The 21,054-nt window shown below is 38.9% G+C and overlaps 1 protein-coding gene across 4 annotated transcripts in view; it reads left to right on the top strand.

Annotated features, from left to right (window-relative positions):
* Nucleotides 1–21,054, top strand: part of sdk1a (sidekick cell adhesion molecule 1a) — a 376,732-nt gene that overhangs the window by 220,148 nt on the left and 135,530 nt on the right. For 2 of the 4 annotated variants that reach the window (XM_073814026.1, XM_073814025.1), the window contains exons 6-7: nt 18,603–18,629; nt 20,733–20,844. In XM_073814026.1, coding sequence (XP_073670127.1) covers nt 18,603–18,629; nt 20,733–20,844 — 139 coding nt within the window. The remainder of the gene's footprint in view (nt 1–18,602; nt 18,630–20,732; nt 20,845–21,054) is intronic. The other 2 variants (XM_065261980.2, XM_065261910.2) reach the window with 1 other exon arrangement.

Below are 21,054 nucleotides of genomic sequence, written 5' to 3'. Positions count from 1 at the left end.
AAACTCATAGATCTGGATTCGGACGGCAATTGAATTATCACACAACCTTGGTGTTCATCAAAAAACTTTAGGTAGTTTGGATGGGGATTTTTATGCGGGTGGTCGGCGAAAAACATGAATTCGGATGGCAATTAGATCACAGCCTATCTCCTGTAAATGATAATTTACCCCTGAAAATACCTTACATCCCTACGTGAAACAATTACCATCCGAATAGTGCTCGTGTAGTGTAATCATACATATATTACAATTAACAGCCACTTTTGAATGTGTCTCTCTTTCTGACCTCATGAGTAAAGGGAAGTGCAATTTAGCAGCAGGACAAAGTCATAGACATGTATTGCTCAAATCTAATTGCATTTTTAAATGAGACCGTAAACACAAACAGAGATATGCACAGCACAACATCTGCAGTAGCGAGCTTGTGACCCACAACCAAAGGCCTTGGATTAGCATACGATTCCTCCCTCCCGTGTGTTGCTGGCATTGAAAATAGCAATAATAATATTCTAATTTAATGACACTGCATTTTCTTACAAACAGTAGGAGCGAGAGTAAACATAATTAAATCAACAGTCGCACAAGCTTTGCCAAAAGCCGGGCCCGTAAATATGTGTCGATCAGACACTGTGCTTCTGTGTGCATGCCAGCAATGAAAATATCAGATGTGTTTTGGGAAGATAATCAAAGCAGACATCACTTCTAAATTCGAGACAGCCCAACTGCTATAGCTGGCACGTCTGTCCTTGGATATCAGCGTGCATTTCCGCTAGTACTCAAGGTAGCACAGGTTTGCGGTCAGTACGATTTAGTTTAGTCACTCAAAATCACAAAGTCAGCTTGGCGTTCATATGCTGGTGGAAGTAGGTCATGGTGGTACAGTGGTTAAAGCTGTTTACCCGCACGTTTCGCTTCCCACACCGCAACAAACGGTGCATGTAGATGAGGAATTCACGGCGGGTTGGTGTGTCGGAGATATCTCCTTCGCGAAACTTGCGGAGCGATTGTGATGTAAAAATAAACAGCCATCTCTTTTTTGCAGGATTCACACTGAGCACGGGGGTCTCTACCGGCTTTTATTGTACTGTAGCTGTGCCGAGACTCAAAGTGTCACTGCAATCATTTTTGTATATCCACAGTAGCATTCTATTTCATGGATTGTAAACAGATGGCAGAGGCATTGAAGTGAAGTGTTTGCATATGCAACCGGCATCATACTAACATCAGAATGGAATGGGGTGAAATATATAAAAATATATATTTACATACACACACAAACACAGACGCATACGCCTCCCCTCAATATAAGAGCGCTTTCGTTGTTGTGCCCCATTCAGGCGGCTTATTTCGTGTGAAAGAGACGCGCCTGCGAGCAATGATAACAAACTTTTCATTCTGGGGAAAAGTCGGTAATGCGGTTTGCTGGTAATAACATTTTTAGTGCCTTCTAACCTTTTTATGGCAGCATTTGCAAGAAGTCGTACAGCAATACAGGGGAGACAATATCCGTAAACACAATCTTATTTTATTGTGGCCATTTTGTTTGTGTTTTGATTGTAATCCGTGTTAAGGAATGGTATTTTTAAAAGTAACACGTTTACTGCATTGGATTTTTATTATCATAAAGTAACTAAGGATAAACATAAGCCATCATTCGCCTACAACTCCTACAGTGCTTTTGTGAAAAATGTTTTTTTATATTATTTAATTAAATAAACAAGTAATGCACATTGCTTATTAAAATATATGTACTCTCACCTAAAGGATTATTAGGAACACCTGTTAAATTTCTCCTTAATGCAATTATCTAATCAAACTATCACATGTCAGTTGCTTCAATGCATTTAGGGGTGTGGTCCTGATCAAGACAATCTCCTGAACTCCAAACTGAATGTCCGAATGGGAAAGAAAGGTGATTTAAGCAATTTTGAGCGTGGCATGGTTGTTGGTGCCACACAGGCCGGTCTGAGTATTTCACAGTCTGCTCAGTTACTGGGATTTTCACGCACAACCATTTCTAGGGTTTACCAAGAATGGTGTGAAAAGGGAAAAACATCCAGTATGCGACAGTCCTGTGGGTGAAAATGCCTTATTGATGCTAGAGGTCAGAGGATAATGGGCCGACTGATTCAAGCTGATTAACCGAGGTATGCAGCAAAGCATTTGTGAAGCCACAACACCTTGAGGCGGATGGGCTACAACAGCAGAAGACCCCATCGGGTACCACTCATCTCCCCTACAAATAGGAAAAAGAGGCTACAAACTGCACAAGCTCACTAAAATTGGACCGTTGGAAACTGGAAAAATGTTGCCAGGTCTGATGAGTCTCGATTTCTATTGAGACATTCAGATGGTAGAGTCAGAATTTGATGTAAACAGAATGAGAACATGGATCCATCATACCTTGTTACTTCTGTGCAGGCTGGTGGTGTTATGGTGTGGGGGGTGTTTTCTTGGCACACTTTAGGCCCCTAAGTGCCAATTGGGCATCATTTAAATGCCACGGCCTACCTGAGCATTGTTTCTGATGTCCATCCCTTTATGACCACCATGTACCCATCCTCTGGTGGCTACTTCCAGCAGGATAATGCACCATGTCACAAAGCTCGAATCATTTCAAACTGGTTTCTTGAACATGACAATGAGTTCACTGTACTAAAATGGCCCCCACAGTCACCAGATCTCAACCCAATAGAGCATCTTTGGGATGTGGTGCAATGGGAGCTTCGTGCTCTGGATGTGCATCCAACAAATCTCCATCAACTGCAAGATGCTATTCTATCAATATGGGCCAACATTTCTAAAGAATGCTTTCAGCACCTTGTTGAATCAATGCCACGTAGAATGAATGCAGTTCTGAAGCCAAAAGTGGGTCAAACACAGTATTAGTATGGTGTTCCTAATAATCCTTTAGGTGAGTGTATATATGTATAATATGTGCCCCAATCTGTGAAAACACAGCTTAAGTAATTTTTTTATGATTTTTTGATTTTTGCATAAAATCATCCTTCGTAATGTTAAGTAAATTGTGTGAAAATATAATCTTGATATCTTATATTGACTAAGTAAGATCATGTCAAAGATTGAAATTAATGATTAAAATCAAACTTATCATTAGATTATGAGACTTTATCCATTACGTAAATTTAACAAGTATGATAATTCACAATACTTTAGATCCCACAAACAGATAATCTGGTAGGGTGTGCTTTAGGGCGTTGTGTTATCCCTGACAATGATAAAACATTAAATCACAGAATCTTGGATAATACGGTTTGTTGTCATGTGGATAAAGCAGCTCTTATGTTGAGTCATAGTGCAGTAAATTGAACACACACACAAAGTCACCGGCCAGACCTTTCACAAACTCCTTGGCAAACAGAAGCATCATGGGGAGTCAGAAAATCAGCTGGCTCCTCATCTATTGTTCACATTCTGTATTATTAAGATCATGTGCATCATTTCTCATTCCTCCATCTATCCGAATCACCTCTAAAGCAAATTGCCGGAAGTCAGATGTTAATGCAGCGACCATAAAGGGACACTTACCAAAATACTGTTTCCATTTACTATTGGTTTGCAACCCAAGGCCAAAAGAATCATAAAAGTGTAAGCAGAATGTAACTGGAGCCACTGATGATACCGAGTTACTGGAATGACTTCAGCATTGGGCTGGCAATTTGTGACAGCTCAGATATGCTAATGGATTACGGTCATTTTGCACACATTTGTTAAGCAGGGGACATTTTGGCTGTTGTAATACTGGCACAGGCTTCACAGCACTTTCAGTGCAATTAAAGGACAATTAACATTCAAAAGTAGCATCAGATTGAGGGCGTTCACATACCCGTCTTAAAGTGCACCGTTAAAAACACGGTTGTTTGTGTATTTGGCATAATACAATGTGTTCGCTTGGTTTATGGTTCAAAAACACATTATTTTCCACATACCGTATATTTTTGTAGCTCCAGATATACTGCTTTCCTCAAACGCATTGATTTTGTACAAAACTCATAGATTTGAATGTCCCTGATTGGCCAGTTAATATGTACGTTGTGATTGGCCTGAATATCTTTGACGTCAACCGGAAATGTGACGCTCCTTACCATGTTTGAAAGATTCGCTCACAATGCAATGCTAACAGGAGTTAACTTACAGGCTGTTAGGCTGTGAGTCTGTGTGTTTGTTGTAGTCCAAGAAAAGAGATTTACGTTGGAGACGATAACTCAAAGCATCGTTTACGTTGGGGTTTGTACCTTTTGCATATCATTAACATGTACTAATACACACTTACACACCAAAGGAAATGTAAAATCGTGAATCGGACAATAGGTGCTCTTTAAAGACACAGAGGCTGTTTTGAAGCATTGTGAAAGTCCTGCTGTGGCCTTTATGCTAAGAATGATTCATGTTTGATCTTAAGACCAAAGACTCATTTCTTTTAGATAAAATTAAATTATGGAAAATCTTTACAAATGGTTTGAGCAATTTTACTAAAGTGAATAAAATAAGAGCTTAGCATTGCATTTTCACCAAAGTGAGAAATGCCATCTCAGTTTTAGGTTGTAGGCCTAAATCTTTTAACAATTTTTGCATTTTAATCCTGTTAGATTATTTGAATATCATTTATTACAAACGTAGATTTTGTTTAGGTCCCTGGGTGAGAGTCTCTGGTAAGACTAATTTTCTGATTTGAAAAGAAACATTGGCAGCAGGTGTGTACGCCTAAGGGAACACGCCGACTTTTTGGGACTTTTGCTTATTCACGTATCCCTCAGAGTTAATCCATACATACCTTCTCCGTGCGTGTCGTAACTCTGTCTGACGTACCCATCGCTAGCCTAGCTTAGCACAAAGACTGGAAGTAAATGGCTCCAGCTAGCATACTGCTCCCAATATATTTAACTGTATACATACTGGGAACTAGGGATGCTCCGATCGATCGGCCGCCGATCGTAATCAGCCGATAACGGCATTAAATGACGCGATCGGCACTCGCTAAATCCTTATGACGAAAGTTTATTACTTGCATTCGTTTTAAAGTTTTGAAGATTTAAACTTCCATTTTCCTCACAGCTGCTCTTGTTTGCAGACACCCGCCGCACGCATACACAGCAGCCTGTCATCAGTGCACGTGAAGAGAACGATCTCTCCCACGTCTTAAAGCTACAGTATCCTAATTCATCTCTCAATAAAATTACTCTCTGCTCATCAGTGAAAAACTGTTGTACTTCATACGAATGCGTGTATATTTAATTCATACAGTAAAGACTGTGAATTGTTTTATTTTAATTACTTTTAACAGACATAAACCTTTTTAAAGGCATATTACATTTCTCTTTGCAAGAAGAAATATTTGTTGTGCTTATTTATTTGATTCTCTATTAAAACAATAATATACCTAATTTATGGTTAGTTTCATTTCTACAAATGGTGCAAACTCTGCTAGATTATAGATAAAAGATTCCCATTCCACTGCCATTCTGTGATCGGCACTGATCGGCGACCGGCAGATCATGATCTTTGTGATCAGTAATCGGTGATCGGCCCCAAAAATGCTGATCAGAGCATCTCTACTGGGAACTATATTCTCAGAAGGCGAAGCACTGCTACAGAGAATATAGTTCCCAGTATGTATATGGTTAAAAGATGTCTGTGTCTTTTATTTGCACACTCTGTGACTATACAAATCACAACATATAAATATGAAAATGTTAAGGTTATTTTGTCACTTACTGGGAGCAGTATCCTAGCTGGAGCCATTTACTTCCAGTCTTTATGCTAAGCTGGGCTAGCGGTGGGTGCGTCAGACAGAGTTACGGGATGCACAGAGATGAAAAGGTTATGTACGGACTTATCTTACTCTGGGGGATACGGTGAATAAGCTTAAGTCCCAAAAAGTCAGCGTGTTCCTTTAAACGTGACTGAAACATCATATGGACGCCCACTGTGGGTTGCGCCGGTTGATTGTTGTGGTATTTGTTCTGCCTCCTCCACTGTGATTGGACAACTGAGTTAAGAGGGACATTGATGAGCTGAGCATTTCGCCCAAAGATCAACAATTTCAACTATGGGTGAAATGCTCAGCTCGTCAATGTCACTCTTCACTCAGTTGTCCAATCACAGGGGAGGAGGGGCGGACAAATACCACCATTTCTTTCAACTCTGGGTGCTCGGCGCTGGGAGTGGAAAAACTGGACAAAACCCACCAGCTGCTGGTGTTATTGAAAAGCACTGCGCTTCTATTGGAAACACTTGAAAACATACGCTGGCCGCAGGTGTAAATGCCTTGGTGTACATGCCCCCTTACTCCCCATACCTTTTACAAAAAAGCACTGTGGTAGTTTCTTGATAAAGCAAAAGTATCATTCAGAAATACCTTTGATATACAATTCATTATGGTGCTCCTGTAAAGCTCAGTGGTAGAGTTTTGCATTAGCAGCGCAAAGGTCATGGTCTCGACCCCGGGAACACACATAAAAAATGTACTTTGCAAGACGCTTTAAGTCGCTATTGATAAAGCATCTTCCAAATGCATAAATGTTCATGTAAATGGTGCCGAATGATTGATAGTTTCATATGCCATAATATTTGCATGGTACTTTAAGGAAAACCATGGTATCACTAAAATAAAATTACTATACCATTAAACTGCCACAGTCCAAAAAAGTCATGGTGCTACCATGGCAACAAGTCTAATAAAAATGGTAATATGATGGTACTTTTTGTTAGCTCCAACTGTAATAGAAGTCACTGCAAAGTGGCTCTATCTGTTCTTTTAAATGCATTTTTATATTTAAATAGTTTTTAAAGTATAATTATTCTCCTGATAAACAGCACTCCCTCTTTTTAATTTACCTGCTGGGAGCATGGATCAATATGAAGAGAAAGATTTTCCTGTGCAGTCATAAAAGGGACGGTTGGGTTTCGTTTCCCCTCTTTTTCCATTTTCTCACACGCCATACCACATGTTTTGCCACCGGCATGCTCCTCTGGGACAACAGCCGTCAAGTCAGCAGTTATGTACAGTAGGAAGCCTACCGATGTCCCGCTATTGTGTACATATGCACAAGTGCTCTGTGAATATAACAGGCAGCCTTCATCTCTAAACCTCAGACTTTCCCGAGGCTGCACATTGCTACTCTCTCACTGTGTCTCAGGGGAGTGGTTCTTTGACTGCTGGATCATTAACCTCTCACTGAGCGAATGCCCTTCCTCTCCCTACACGGCCGGGGAAGAAATTCCCCCTTCAGCAGCTCAGGAAAGAGCAGAGAGCTGTATCCGTATCTCATGTCTGCCACCATTTCCATCCCCTCCTTCTATTGGTAATGTTAGAAGAGGGAACTACAAGAGTCACTCAAAGGTACATAGCACATTCAGTCCTGTATAAGGATCTGGATGTGAGAAAGAAATTAGTTGTTTTTTTTTCAAGTTATAAGCTTGCATTGTCATTTGAGTATCATTGGAAAGAAAAACTGGCATTGCAATATAATTCACAGACCGTAAAATACAATACCGTTAATTTGCAAAATCCTCTTTGGTTGCATGCAACAATAAACAAAGAGCGTGATTGTAGTCTGTTAAGCATCACGATTTATGAATCTACCAGTTATTTTATTGTCGCTCAGACTTTTTGCCACTCAGTGGGCATAACCGTAGTCACTTTCACCAAAGGAGACGTCACGTGCATACACTTTATAATGTATAGTGTAATAGCAAATTGTTAACAAATTAAAACCTTAGCCTAAAGTGTTACCCTTTCTTGTATTTTGTAGGTTGATTTTGGTTCAGTCAATCCTTATTTTTAGTATACTGTAACTTTCTCAGACTACCTTTTTAGCAAAGGCTTGTGGTATTACAGAATGTACTGTAGTTTTATACTCTATAAGCAAGTTTAGTTTGGTGTTGACTTCTATTACTGTAATGGCCTGCTTTGATCATAAAAAAACTTAAACGAGACATTTCCATAAGCACAAAGCCAGAGGTCGAAAGCCACGGCGGACTCGTATTATTTCCCCATCCTGCTCCACTGTACATGGTTAACTTCATTTCCACTCCAGTCGGCTCAGACTCCAACCGTGTAATTTTGCCGGGAGATGGAACTTCGTAATGATCTCCCGTGTGAGGTGACTACAGGAGGACCTCTGACACCGGAGATTGGTGTTGAGGGAGTGTAACATTTAAGCCTGTGAGATAGCCTGCAGCGCTCCGATCAGGCAGTCCGAGTCTCTCCACAAATCCTCCGCTCTGTGGATTTAGGTTCTAGGCGTTTGCCCCTCTTACTCATTCTGGGTTTTACAGTGATGCCGTAGTCGGGCTTTGTTAGGCATCTTTAGTTGAAGTTTGTAAAATAATGATTTCAAAACATGCTGTCAAAACATACAATTTTTTATCTGTTTTTATCTAAAATTGCATTAGTTAATAACAGATTTTGTCTTATTATTATGTATATTAATGGACCAACTTGAGTAACTTTCAAATCAGCTAGAAAACTTAAAAAAGTTAGCTGTTTCACACTAATGTTTATCTAGCATGTGAGAGTTTTTTTTTTTTCGAAAACAAATGGCTTTCAATAAATTACAATTACTGATCATTACTGTGTTGTACACCTTTCAAAGTTCGAGAGTGACATCTGCATTTAAAGGAACATTCCACTTTTTTAAAAATATGCTCATTTTCCAGGTCCCCTAGAGTTAAACATTTGATTCTTACCATTTTCCCCAAAATAGTCCCCTTGGTTAATTTCAATAGCAGGGGACTAGTGCGTAATATCACTACGCCTGCTGCCGCTATGTTACATCAGCAAAGTCCTTGATTATTACACCAGTTTGAGAGTATAGTTCCTAACCATATCTGCCTAGAAAAACACAACTTTTAATTTTCTGTCTGTCTTAATACACAATGTAACTACAGAAGAGTCGAGTTTTAAATAGGAAAAATATCAAAACTCTTTGGTTATTTTTGAGGGCGATGCTAGTGGTCTAATCAGATTCAATGGATTATGCTAAGCTATGCTAAAAGTGCTAGCGCCAGACCTGGAGATCAGCTGAATGGATTCCGAAATGGTAAGAATCAAATGCATAACTCTGAAAAATGGAGTAACTCTGGAGCTGGAAAATTAGCATATTTTCAAAAAAGTGGAATGTCCCTTTAAATGCGGGAGTGAATTCTTTAAATGTCTGTACGGGAAAAGACTCATTCCCGAAAATGCCCTGATTGACACAGAGGTTGTATAACTACAACTTTCTGCCGTCTTGCGTGGTTACCATTTACTGCTTTGACCAAAAAAATGTACAGAATGCTGGCTTGCAGTGTTGCCTTGTCCAGATCTTTTTTGGTCTTACATGCAGTTGTGGTGCTTAACCGCTTTTTGCCTTGGCCCATGAAGCGATCCAGTTTTTGCTGGTATTATAGTGGGAAGGTGCCGGTCCCAATATTTTGGTCTTTGAGGTAAAGCATTTGGATTTATTTCGGGTTTATTGTGGGACTTTTCTTCACAGTTTTTTTGTGTGCAAGGTCTGGCAACACACATGAGTAAATGCCCATACATCTGTGATTTTCTGCATCGCGCAGATATTTTCATCCTTCTAGGCATTTATTATTTTTCAGAAGAGAGACATGTCATGTCTATGATGCATGTTTTAATACTTACTCAACAACTGGTTGTTCAGTTCGGTTCTGTACACAATTGTCAGGGATTTCAGGACGTGAACCCAAACGCAGACGATGAGGGGTTAAATAAAAGACACTTTAAAATACAAAACAAGAAAACAAAGGCCCATGTGAGGGCAAACAACATTAAACAGGGCAACAAGACTAAAACAGAAAAATCACAAAATTTGGCACATTATAAAACACTAAACTTGAACACACAACAGTACAAAATAGTGATGTTAGGTTCTTGAACGAATCGTTCTTTTGAGCCAGTTCTCAGGAAGTAACCGGTCGAGCCAGTTCATAAATCGAACTTTAGGTTTTTTTTTTAATAGAACTTTAGTTTTGGCCATAGGTTCTGGGTTGATGACGCAGGACGCACAGATGAAATAGCACGTCGAACTAAAAAAGAACCGAACAAAGTTTGTCGATGATTGCCGAGGCGATCACCGATGATTCTGACGGATGAGTTGCTGACACTGCGTGTGAATCACAGAGGATTTGAACGAGCCTGATATGCGAAGTTTCTTGTTTTATTAGTTTCTTGACATGCTTGTTTTATTAAAAAGCTTTAGTTTTAGTAGGAGTTATTGTGCATGCAAATCATATTGTAGTTGTTTAAGGAAGACCAATGAGTTTAAAAGACAAGTTTATTTATTCTTTATACTTACACATCCACAATTGTGCATCGGTGTCTTTTAGGAATCTTATTCAAGTTGTAGGCTAGTCAAAACTGGTATCTGGCATTTACAATTCGCGATTGAAACTGTGACCACAAACATTACTAACTTGTGAATGAAAGGCTATAAATCAGCTATGCCTTCACAAAAACAACTTTTTATTTGAATGTTTTAATTTGTTGACACAAACGACTTTATTTGAATGTTTCATTGCTACAAGTAATTAGAAAATAAATGCGTAGCAATGTCATTTCTTGATGACGTCAGGAACCGTTGAATCAGCTTTTTGAACCTGTTCAATGAGCCGAACTGTCCGAAAAGAGCCGGTTCGCGGAAATGAATCGGACTTTGCATCACTAGTACAAAACTAGACTAGGCATAAGATCACACGACTCATAGGTAGTAGGACAACACACGAGTGAACAACATCAAACACAAGGACTCTTAAATAGGGAGAAAATAAATTACAAACACCTGAAACGAATCACAATTAAGGGACCGGGAAAAGGTGACGAGACCCGGGAAATGCGAGGTCAGAATAAATCAATACTAAAACCACGCATCTCCCTCATAGAACACTGTACTGTCAGAACCCTGCCATGCTGACTAGACCTATATACAAACAAGGATCTGGCAGGATCCTGACAACAATACGCAGAGTTTTTGTATTGAATTCGGTTGTCACTCCTGTATAATTACTGAAGTGTGTGTAATGATTAGGCACTTAAAGTTACACAGATGCAGTGTGTACATAGACAATAAATTAAAAAAACTGAAATAAATGTTATTGTTTTTATTTAAAAATATTCAGAAAATCTAACAAATGGTAAAATAAATGAAGCTTGGATGTGTCAGCGACAATACATCTGGTTTAATCTCATTAATAATGAATAAAGTGAAACAAAGCAGTTGTTCTGCATCAATTAGTAAAAGATAATTTTTATATGATTACTGAATAAGCATTTATTTCAAACGGTTCTGATTTTATTGCTGTCCTGAATCCTGCGTTCTCTTGTTCAAAGGCATCACTACACAATAATTAATTTGTGCAAAAGCAGTTGGTGTTCTCATTATTTCACAGACACTGTAGCCCAATTTGAATTACAAGACCCCATTCTGGATAAATGGACAAGCATGCGTTTATTTGACAGGGCCGGCTGCCAATTCCAAACATTTATTCAGGAGAAGTCTGAAAGGCACTTTCACTTTAACCAGCCTTTGATCAAAGCAGCGAGGAGAATCTGTGCAGGGCTTTAGTGTTTCTGACCCCAGCCGTACAGCACGTTTTCCCACCGTAACAGCATAATTAAACTATTAATTGGTAAAAAAAAGTGTCCTCACCTTCTTTTATTAACATGCTCAGTGACTGGGAATTATTTTACTATCCAATTAGACGCTTATTTACACCTGGTGGGTTCGCCTTCTCGCCGATATAGTGCTTTAATGAAGCGAGGCACAACAGAAAGCGAATCACACGCCGTGCAGTCTCGTGCCACTCTGCCATGCCCTTCTTTCATGTCGAAATGCCGCCCTTGTTTGAGGTTTGAGGCCGGCCCTCTGGTTGCCTCTCAATTTGATTGACACAGAGCAGTGAGAAGGTCGACAGCATCAGCGGGTTGTCTGATGCTCGGTGAGCTGTTGTCCTCTTTGTTTTCTCACCATTCTTAGTAGGTAAGTGAGTGAGAAAACAATCACATGTTTGAACTGTAGGTCACAGAAAGTGCGATCGGAAACGGGATATTTGAGAGAATACACACCAAATGACCTGGTGGACAAACATCTTTGATTACAGGGCTTCACAATTAATATAAGAAGTAACTGAGATTATAATTATGGTTTATATCAAGGGTCTCCAACCTTTTACGAGCAAGAGCTCCCACATGGAATGGAAATTGCAAGTGTCAGTTAATATTACATTACAATTATGCATTTAGCAGACGCTTTTAGCCAAAGTGAGTACCCATGACCTTCTGCACTGCTAACACAATGCCTTACCACTGAACTTTACAGGAAGCTGTACAGGAGATATAATTGTAATAATTATAAAATCAAATAACCATATGGAACCATAAAGTCCAACCATATGCTTATTCATAGACATTACAAAGAAATGCAAGAGTTAGTCGATAAAATGATCTCCCGAGCAGAGAATGCAGTGTATCCCCAATGCCATCAGTGAAGACAGACGTCACGTGACTGAAGAAGAGCTATTTTAGAGTCTTCATTTTTAATGAGTTCTCTGAACTCAATCTATTGTCCGTGGCGAGAGCTAATGCGGTGTGTTACCTGGCCGAAACAAGCTCGACAAAAGCTTTAACAGTGCTTCAAGCTTTTTACGCCTCGTCCAGCATACCTGAACCGCAAATGCAAGTTGAGTGGGGTCTGCTCAAAAAAGAGGTCCATTAAAGTGAGAGAGGTAAAGAGAAAGAATATGCCTATGATTTATTTAATAAAAGGATTCTGTATACTGTAGGTCACACCAGATTTGAGGCATATTGTGCATTTGCAGTTTGTCAAATTCGTAGTGATTGCCCAGGGGAAACCTGTTGATTGACAGTAGCTTAGTGAAAACTGTGCGGTTATATAAGATTAAAGTGGCTTGCTTACCCCTGAGAGAAAATATTTTTTTGTCTAATTTAAACCTTTTTATTGTCAATTTCTCAAGAGGAAGGAGGAGGATCAACTAGCATTTTTGGTATCAAGGACTTTTCTTGCGAATTTTTACTATCACTCCTTACATTTTTACACAAATATCTGTATGTTCTACTTCTTGCAGTACATTTTTCATAACCAGGCTTGTTACTTCACGTTTAATCTGTATTTGGCATGATTAGTGTATACTTAATTTGACTCAAACGTGTACGCAGCCGTTCAACGCATATGCATTTTGACAAACTGCAATACCTCTCCTGGCCTAACGGCGTCCGTATGGAGCAGTGATGCAGTCTTCGACTCATAATGTAGGGCTGTCACAATGATTAAATAATCGTCTCATTGCGATTGTGACCTCTTTTACTTTGACTTGAGTGAAAAAGTGTAGTCAGTAGTTTAAAACATGAGTGTCTGTACTTCTACTTAAGTGAAGGATGTGTGTATTTTTGCCATCTCTGGAAATGAGAGACCGTAGCAACTGAGGAAAAACAAAGCAATCATGGTTTTTAACTACCCGCATTTTATGTTGGGTGACAGCCATTAAATCCTAAATGCTGCATTTTCAAAGCCCGTAAAGAGTACATCTTGACCCACAAACCAGGCTAAAATATAACTTAAACCAAAAGTACATACCAAATGTTCGGAGAGAAAAGAACATCAGCCAGTTTACTTTTAATTGCACTCCCCTTATGACAAGGTCACACAACATATTGAAATATTGCAAATGGGGATATGTCAGTTTGCATATCACAATGATCTGCAAAAACTGAATGTTTTTATTATTTCAAAGTTATATATAGCCAGTAATATGAGGATGCAGATAGCAAAGAGACTGGACTGATGTGTACTGTAAGTGCATGAGCATTATCTGACATGTGGAAGATGATCAGTAATCAAACAAGTTGTTGGTGTATGGTTGCTAATTATTTATTTATTTGAAGTCTTTTATAAGTATATTATAGTTTAAACAGAGTTTACAAAACATTATTTTTATTGCATATCAAATATTGCATTAATTAAATATAAAAAAAAAATCTCAATATTTTTCGTGTGCAGCTCTGATGAGAACAAAAAAGTTTAAACCACTTATGGGTCCAAACGTTTGATAATAGGCTTTATGCCCAGCTGCACTACTTCCTGAACTTCAGTCAGCTCCTTGTTTCCTGTCTGGCATTATTGGACAAACTGATTAATCCAGGTGTGTCTGATTATTGTTGTTGTGACTACTGAGGTCAGGCACACCTGGATTAATCAGTTTGTCCAATAATGGCAGACAGGAAACAAGGAGCTGGCTGAAGTTCAGGAAGTAGAGCAGCTGGGCATAAAGCCTATTAATCTATAGTTATAGTATATTATTAGCTTATTTTCCACAATATCCAATGTGTAGCATAATATTTAAGTATAGTGTTTGATGCTTTGAGAGTAGACTATGTCCCAGCCAGCAGTTATAGGTTTAAAAGATGTCTAATAGCCGTCCAAATAACATACATCCCCCAAGTTATTTTGACAAAAACGACATGTAACTAAATGCCAATATATTTTGGCAAGAAGTGGGTTACTCATAGCCAGACTATATCGAGTCTATAGTTAACCTAGATGGTGAAATGATGGCTATTGCTTGCCGGGGTGCTCGTATTGTCCATAGTTTTGTGCCTTTCACCAAACCAGGATCAAAAATTCTCTCAATCTTCCCTATTCAAAGAAGCTGAGGTGAATGTAGTCTCCATTGTTTCAGTCTACCATTACTTTGAAGCTCTGCATCTAATTTAGGGGAAATAATGAAAGGGCATGTCTAAAATGTGAAATTCAAAGCGAGCAGGCACAGCTCAGGCTAATTATCCAATGTCCCACACCTACTGTACCACACGCTTCCTGAACACAGTTTTACAAAGCTGATAATGAAGTCTCACTCATGGCCCTTCCAAGAAACCTTCGATTTAGGGGCGCACTCACACTATCCAAACCGTCCCCCAGCTTTCTACTACCCCAGAAGCATGCACTCACACTGTACTTTTATTGTACAGATGTCATAGAGGAACCATTATGGTAGTTCAAATAATTTTTCTCCACCACAAGAACCTTGTGTAAAACAGAAAGAAAGGTTCATCGGATGTTAACTGTTCCTTATGGAACCATAAAGCCAAAAATTGTCCTCATTTTTGTTCGGCTTATCCCGTAAGGATGCATCGCACCGAATGGATTGAGTTTGAGTGCTGCTGGTCCGCCTATGTATCCCAAAAGTGTTAAATGTGAGAAAGATGGAGTAAGGCCACAGCGTAGCTATTGTGATTGCCTGTGGAGAGAAGGCAAGCCAAACTAGCAATGAATATGGATCACACAGACACGGCAGCCAGGGACAACAATCCTGTTCAAATCCATTTAGGTTGAGTGTGTCTAAATAGGACCTGAGAATCAACCTCGGCCTCCGGGACCTTAGGGACAACCCGGCAAAGCAGTCCATCCACAACATCCCCCCTTTACCTGACAAAACAAGTGACAAAACACAACAAGCCTGCAAGGATCCCCTCCTCCGTCGTACCATCAACAAGCATCGAAATAGCCACAGCATAACCAACACCTGCCAGCAATTCACCTTAACCGAGAAACAACAAGCACTTCAAATCAGAAAGCACACAGCAGCTGTCAGTGCCAGGTGTGGATGAGGTCAAAATGACAGTAGAGACAACAGTAACAGACAATTCACTTCTTTGTGAATGTTGCTGTTTTTAGGTTACATCTGTCACAAGGCAAGTCCAGATTTGAAATGCTTTCTTGTTTTCTGTTATTTGTAATATTTATAAAGGAAAAATCCCCCCTTATAGAACATAAATTATGGAACAAGCATGTGCTGATATCCTTAGTGCTGGTTTATCTCATAGACCTTCAGGTTATGCATGTCAAGCAGGCACCTCAGACCAAATGTTGAACAATGTAGGTGTCCGTCCTTTTGTTATACAGAATCGCACTATGCCTCCTGTCCACACTAAAGCGACCGTGCAAAAACAAAGCAAATATTTGTCTCACAGGCATGATCTACAAATGCACATATTTTCCTTACAATTTTTTCTGCTGTTCCTATGGGCTCCTGGCTTGCCGATTTGGCCCGTTTGTGTGACAATACCTTCTGAAGTAGCTCCTACACGTGCCTTGATGTCTCTCTGGTCCCTGAATCTTTGAATATTTTATAGCTCCGACATCTTTTTTTCCCCTGTCAATCTGCCAGCGGTCCTCGAGTCATTTTTGCTTTTTTATAGTTGTGTTATCGGATCACCTTTCTACGCTTCATAGGAATTCATTAGCCATTGTGTAAATTAGGGCTACGGCGGATTTAGGGGAGGAAAACAAGGACGTCTTCACCCTTCTGCTTCTATTTATTCTCTCCCCGTTCTGGTTTGTTCCTTCACATCTCGGCAGCAATTAACTTTAGGTCATGTACTTGTACATTATCTTTATATGAGTCTCGTGGTTGTCGTGCAATACAAACCGACCCAAATATAGATGTACACACTATATACGGGCAACGTAAGCTTTTTTTGTCATATTCATCATCTTACTGTCAGAGTTTGTACATATTTTTATGTATAAATGTGACCCTACCTGTAAAAAAACAACTTAAGTTATTATTTTATTTATTTATTGTAAAGAACATGTAACCTTGATATCTTTACTGTATGTCAAAGAAATTATTGTGAAATCAATGATTGAAATCAAACTTTGATGCTCCTAATCTTAAAATTTGATTATGAGACTTTAGCCTGTTCCTTTGGTGGTCTTGGTTTAAAGGGATAGTTCACCCCAAAATAAAAATAATGTCATGAATGACTCACCCTCATGTCGTTCCAAACTCATAAGACCTCCGTTCATCTTCGGAACACAGTTTAAGATGTTTTAGTTTTAGTCCGAGAACTTTCTGACCCTCCATTGAAAACCGACATACGGTGTACTGTCCATGTCCAGAAAGGTAATAAAACCATAATCAAAGTAATCCACGTGACATCAGGGGGTCAGTTAGAATGTGTTGAAGCATCGAAAAATACATTTTGGTCCAAAAATAACAACAATTACGACTTTATTCAACATGGCCTTCTCTTCCGCGTCTGTTTTGAAGTGCATGCGCGAGACCAAAGTCACTAAAGTCACAGTGACACCGATGACGTGTTATCCTCAGACATGTTTGCGAAGTTTTTTTTTTCAAACTTACAGTGTGCGTCTCCATCAGACTGTAAACGAAGCCCGGGCGCACAATAAAAACAAAAGAAACAGGTGGGGCGCACCAAATAACACGTCAGCCGCATCACTGCAATCATGTGACTTTAGTCTCACACATGCGCTTCACAACGAAGAGAAGACAATGATGAATAAAGTTGTATTTTTTGTTATTTTTGGACCAAAATGTATTTTCGATGCTTCAACACATTCTAACTGACCCACTGATGTCACATGGACTACTTTGATGATGTTTTTATTACCTTTCTGGACATGGACAGTATACTGTACATAGATTTTTTAATTAAGGGTCAACAAGCTCTCGTCCTTAAAACATCTTAAAGGGATAGTTCGGCCAAAAATGATATTAAACCCATGATTTACTCACCCCCAAGCTGTCTGAGTTGCATATGTCCATCGTTTTTCAGACAAACACATTTTCGGATATTTTAGAAAATGTTTTAGATCTTTCAGTTGATTAAATGTAATGTTACTGGGTCCCCGACCTTCAAGTCCAAAAAAAAGTGTGTCCATCCTTCACAAATTAAATCCAAACGGCTCCAGGATGATAAACAAAGGTCTTCTGAGGGTAATCCGCGCGGTGTTGTTGTAGAAATATCCATATTTAAAACTTTATTAACGAAAATAACTACCTTCCGGTAGCGCCGCCATCTTAGACTCCTCTGTATTCAGGAGAGAGTATCAGCGTGGTGTACGCACTTTTCTTAGTCACGTATGACCAATTCGGAGGGCGGGGGCACAGAGCAGCAGCAGAGTAGGCTGCGTAGGGTCTCATCCTGAATGCGGACGCGACTAAGATGGCGGCGCTACCGGAAGGTATTTATTTTCATTAATAAAGTTTTAATATGGATATTTCTACAACAACACCGCGCGGATTACCCTCAGAAGACCTTTGTTTATCATCCTGGAGCCGTTTGGATTTATTTTGTGAAGGATGGACACACTTTTTTTGGACTTGAATGTCGTGGACCCCGTAACATTACATTTAATCAACTGAAAGATCTAAAACATTTTCTAAAATATCCGAAAATGTGTTTGTCTGAAAAACGATAGACATATGCAACTCAGACAGCTTGGGGGTGAGTAAATCATGGGTTTAATATCATTTTTGGCCGAACTATCCCTTTAAACTGTGTTCTGAAGATATACGAAGGTCTTACGAGTTTGGAACGACATAAGGGTGAGTCATTAATGACATTATTTTAATTTTTGGGTGAACTATCCCTTTAACATTGATATACATGACCAGTCTGGGCCTTTAAAGCTAGGATGTTAATGCAAGCACGTGCCCTACTTATGTACAACACAGTGCAATTACACTACATGCATACACTTAATTCACTGTGTTGGCTGGTATTTGTCCTCTCTTTTTGCCATGCTGCCGGACAGCGAACAAGAGGTACCGCGGATCGCATGGTAAGATATTTTTGAAATAAAAACAGCACAGCTAGGATGAACATTTTTCTTTATGGTGCATTAGCTAAAACAGATACAAGAATGTCAGTCATTACTCAAAGAAAACCATTAGTACCGCTGTAACTTCTGAAATGTCTTGGAGCGCCTTCGGGTTCAGATAGCAAGAATTGGTTTAATTAAATGGATATTTTATTTGCGCTACCTGTTCTGGAAAACAACTTGTTCAGACACTTCATGGGAAATAATTGATTTACAACTGTTGACTGCTTATAATGAATAGTAAGACTGGCAAATTGTTGTAGATTTGTAAAACACACATTTCACTATGCAGTGTGCTATTGAGAAAACACTAAAGAGTGTGCCCTACGGGCAAAATAACGGGTAGTAAAACCAAACATTATTTTTCTCTCAATAACTCACGCTAGCCATTCAGAGCACAGATTCAGCAGGCCAGGAACACTTTGAAATTCAATTATTTGAGTACAAGACTAAACCGTGATAACAGGCGTACGCAAACAAGGAGATAACGTATCCTAATATTTAACTGACAAAACAGAATATACCAAAGCTCTTAAAATAAAGCCTTTTTTTACTGAAAAAATACAATATGGCCAGCGTTCTCATGATAAAAAGAGGGAATTGTGATGTGTACTGGCTCCCTGATGATTTCGGTCCGATTATTGCCTCTCATGGCCACAGGTGAGGCAATGCATGCACTGAAGCAGAATGAAGCGACTAGAGGAGACAGACTCGACGCCCGCCAATCAGATCTCGCGAAACGCCCTTCACGCTTCACAAGATCACATCACAGGAATTACACTCTTAGTGCTCGAAAAACAAATATGAGTTTTCCAATAATATCTTAATGTCTTGCAAAGGGTTACCCCATCTGCAAATACTGTACAGAGGGAAGAAGGGAGGCACTTGTGCCCCATGCAATCTGTTTCGGTCTCGTCTGTTACAGACAAAAAGCCCACTGGAGGCTTAAGTGGAGGAAATTCATTTTATTACTGGATTCCTGTTTACATTGTGTTTGAAACTTACATTAGCTTATATCTTGCGAAGCGTGAACAATTATTTATTTTGCGTTTTGTGAATACTGGTTGTTAAAAGCCGGAAACTAGCGAAACAAAAAGTGTAGTTTTTTTTTAATTACTGTATTGTTATTATCAAGTAATATTTTCAACTGTGAACTTCATCTATTCTGATAAATAATAGTAATATTTGCTGAATTTTTAGCCTAAGAGTATACACATATATTATAATGCAAAAGGCATTTTTCCGACCTGACCTTTAAAATTCTTTCTGTGATACATCATACAATTCCAGACTGTAAGTACCTTTGACATAACCAATATTAAGATTAGTGGGCAACTAGTATGGATTTTTCTATATACAATTCATAACCATTCTGAACATGCAACTTTGTCCTCCATACGGTCTTTGACACATTTAATAAATCATCCCAATGCTGTCTTTAATTGGAAATGACCGTCTCTTTTAGGACACCCGTAGTATCGCATGAAGTTACTGACGTGCTTGAATTTTTTAGAGACTGAACTTTCTGAAAGTAAATGAAGTTCACTTCAGCTTCCTACTTTATGCATTTCGTCAAATTCAACATCAAAGGCACAATTCAGGCATTCGACTTAGTTATTTAAATCCTCATTATCATATGTTCTCAATATTTTAAATATTCTCTAATTTCCGATTTAATAGGCAGTGTTTAATTTTTTACAATTAGAAGAGAGATATGCCTGGGTCATTTTAAAAATGTAAAAACCATATTTTCACGCAATAATGATTTAGCATAACAGTCAAATGAGGGGGTGGAGAGAGAACCCGACCGTTTGAAGCACAGGACCAGTGCCAAAAAATTCATTATTTAAAATATTGTGTGCTAGCGAGGCTCAATTCCTCATCTCTCTAATTAAGTGTAAATGAATACACTTGCTAATGTGAGATTTGTTGATGAGTTATAAAAAATATGTTTTTTTTATAATTAAGGATCAGTAATAACAAAGTACTATTTGTATGTGCATGCATTGTAAGTTTGGATTGGAATTAAGTTACAGATAAACTTCTCTTTTCTGCCCTGGTTAGATTCAGATGCCCTGGCAGACCCTGTGGCTCCAGTGATTGTAATCCCACCCCGAAATGCTACAGTAGTGGCAGGGGTGAGTGAAGCCACACTGGAGTGTATAGCAAATGCACGGTGAGTTCATCTGGACAAAAAAAATCATTATTCCAAACACAACTATAATTCATTTGATATTTCATTTTTGAGTTTGTGACGCAATTTAAATTTCAGAAAAAAAGCATGGTAGCAGTCGGAAGCTGGTGTTAATATATATAATATATATACTATTATACTACTATTACTTATACTGTATATACTAATGTATATACACTTGTAAATTAACAA

Source organism: Paramisgurnus dabryanus, chromosome 3 (assembly GCF_030506205.2).
Source record: "Paramisgurnus dabryanus chromosome 3, PD_genome_1.1, whole genome shotgun sequence".
NCBI lineage: Eukaryota > Metazoa > Chordata > Actinopteri > Cypriniformes > Cobitidae > Paramisgurnus > Paramisgurnus dabryanus.
The sequence above is the reverse complement of the archived record's forward strand: the minus strand, read 5'-3'. Positions and strand labels throughout refer to the sequence as shown.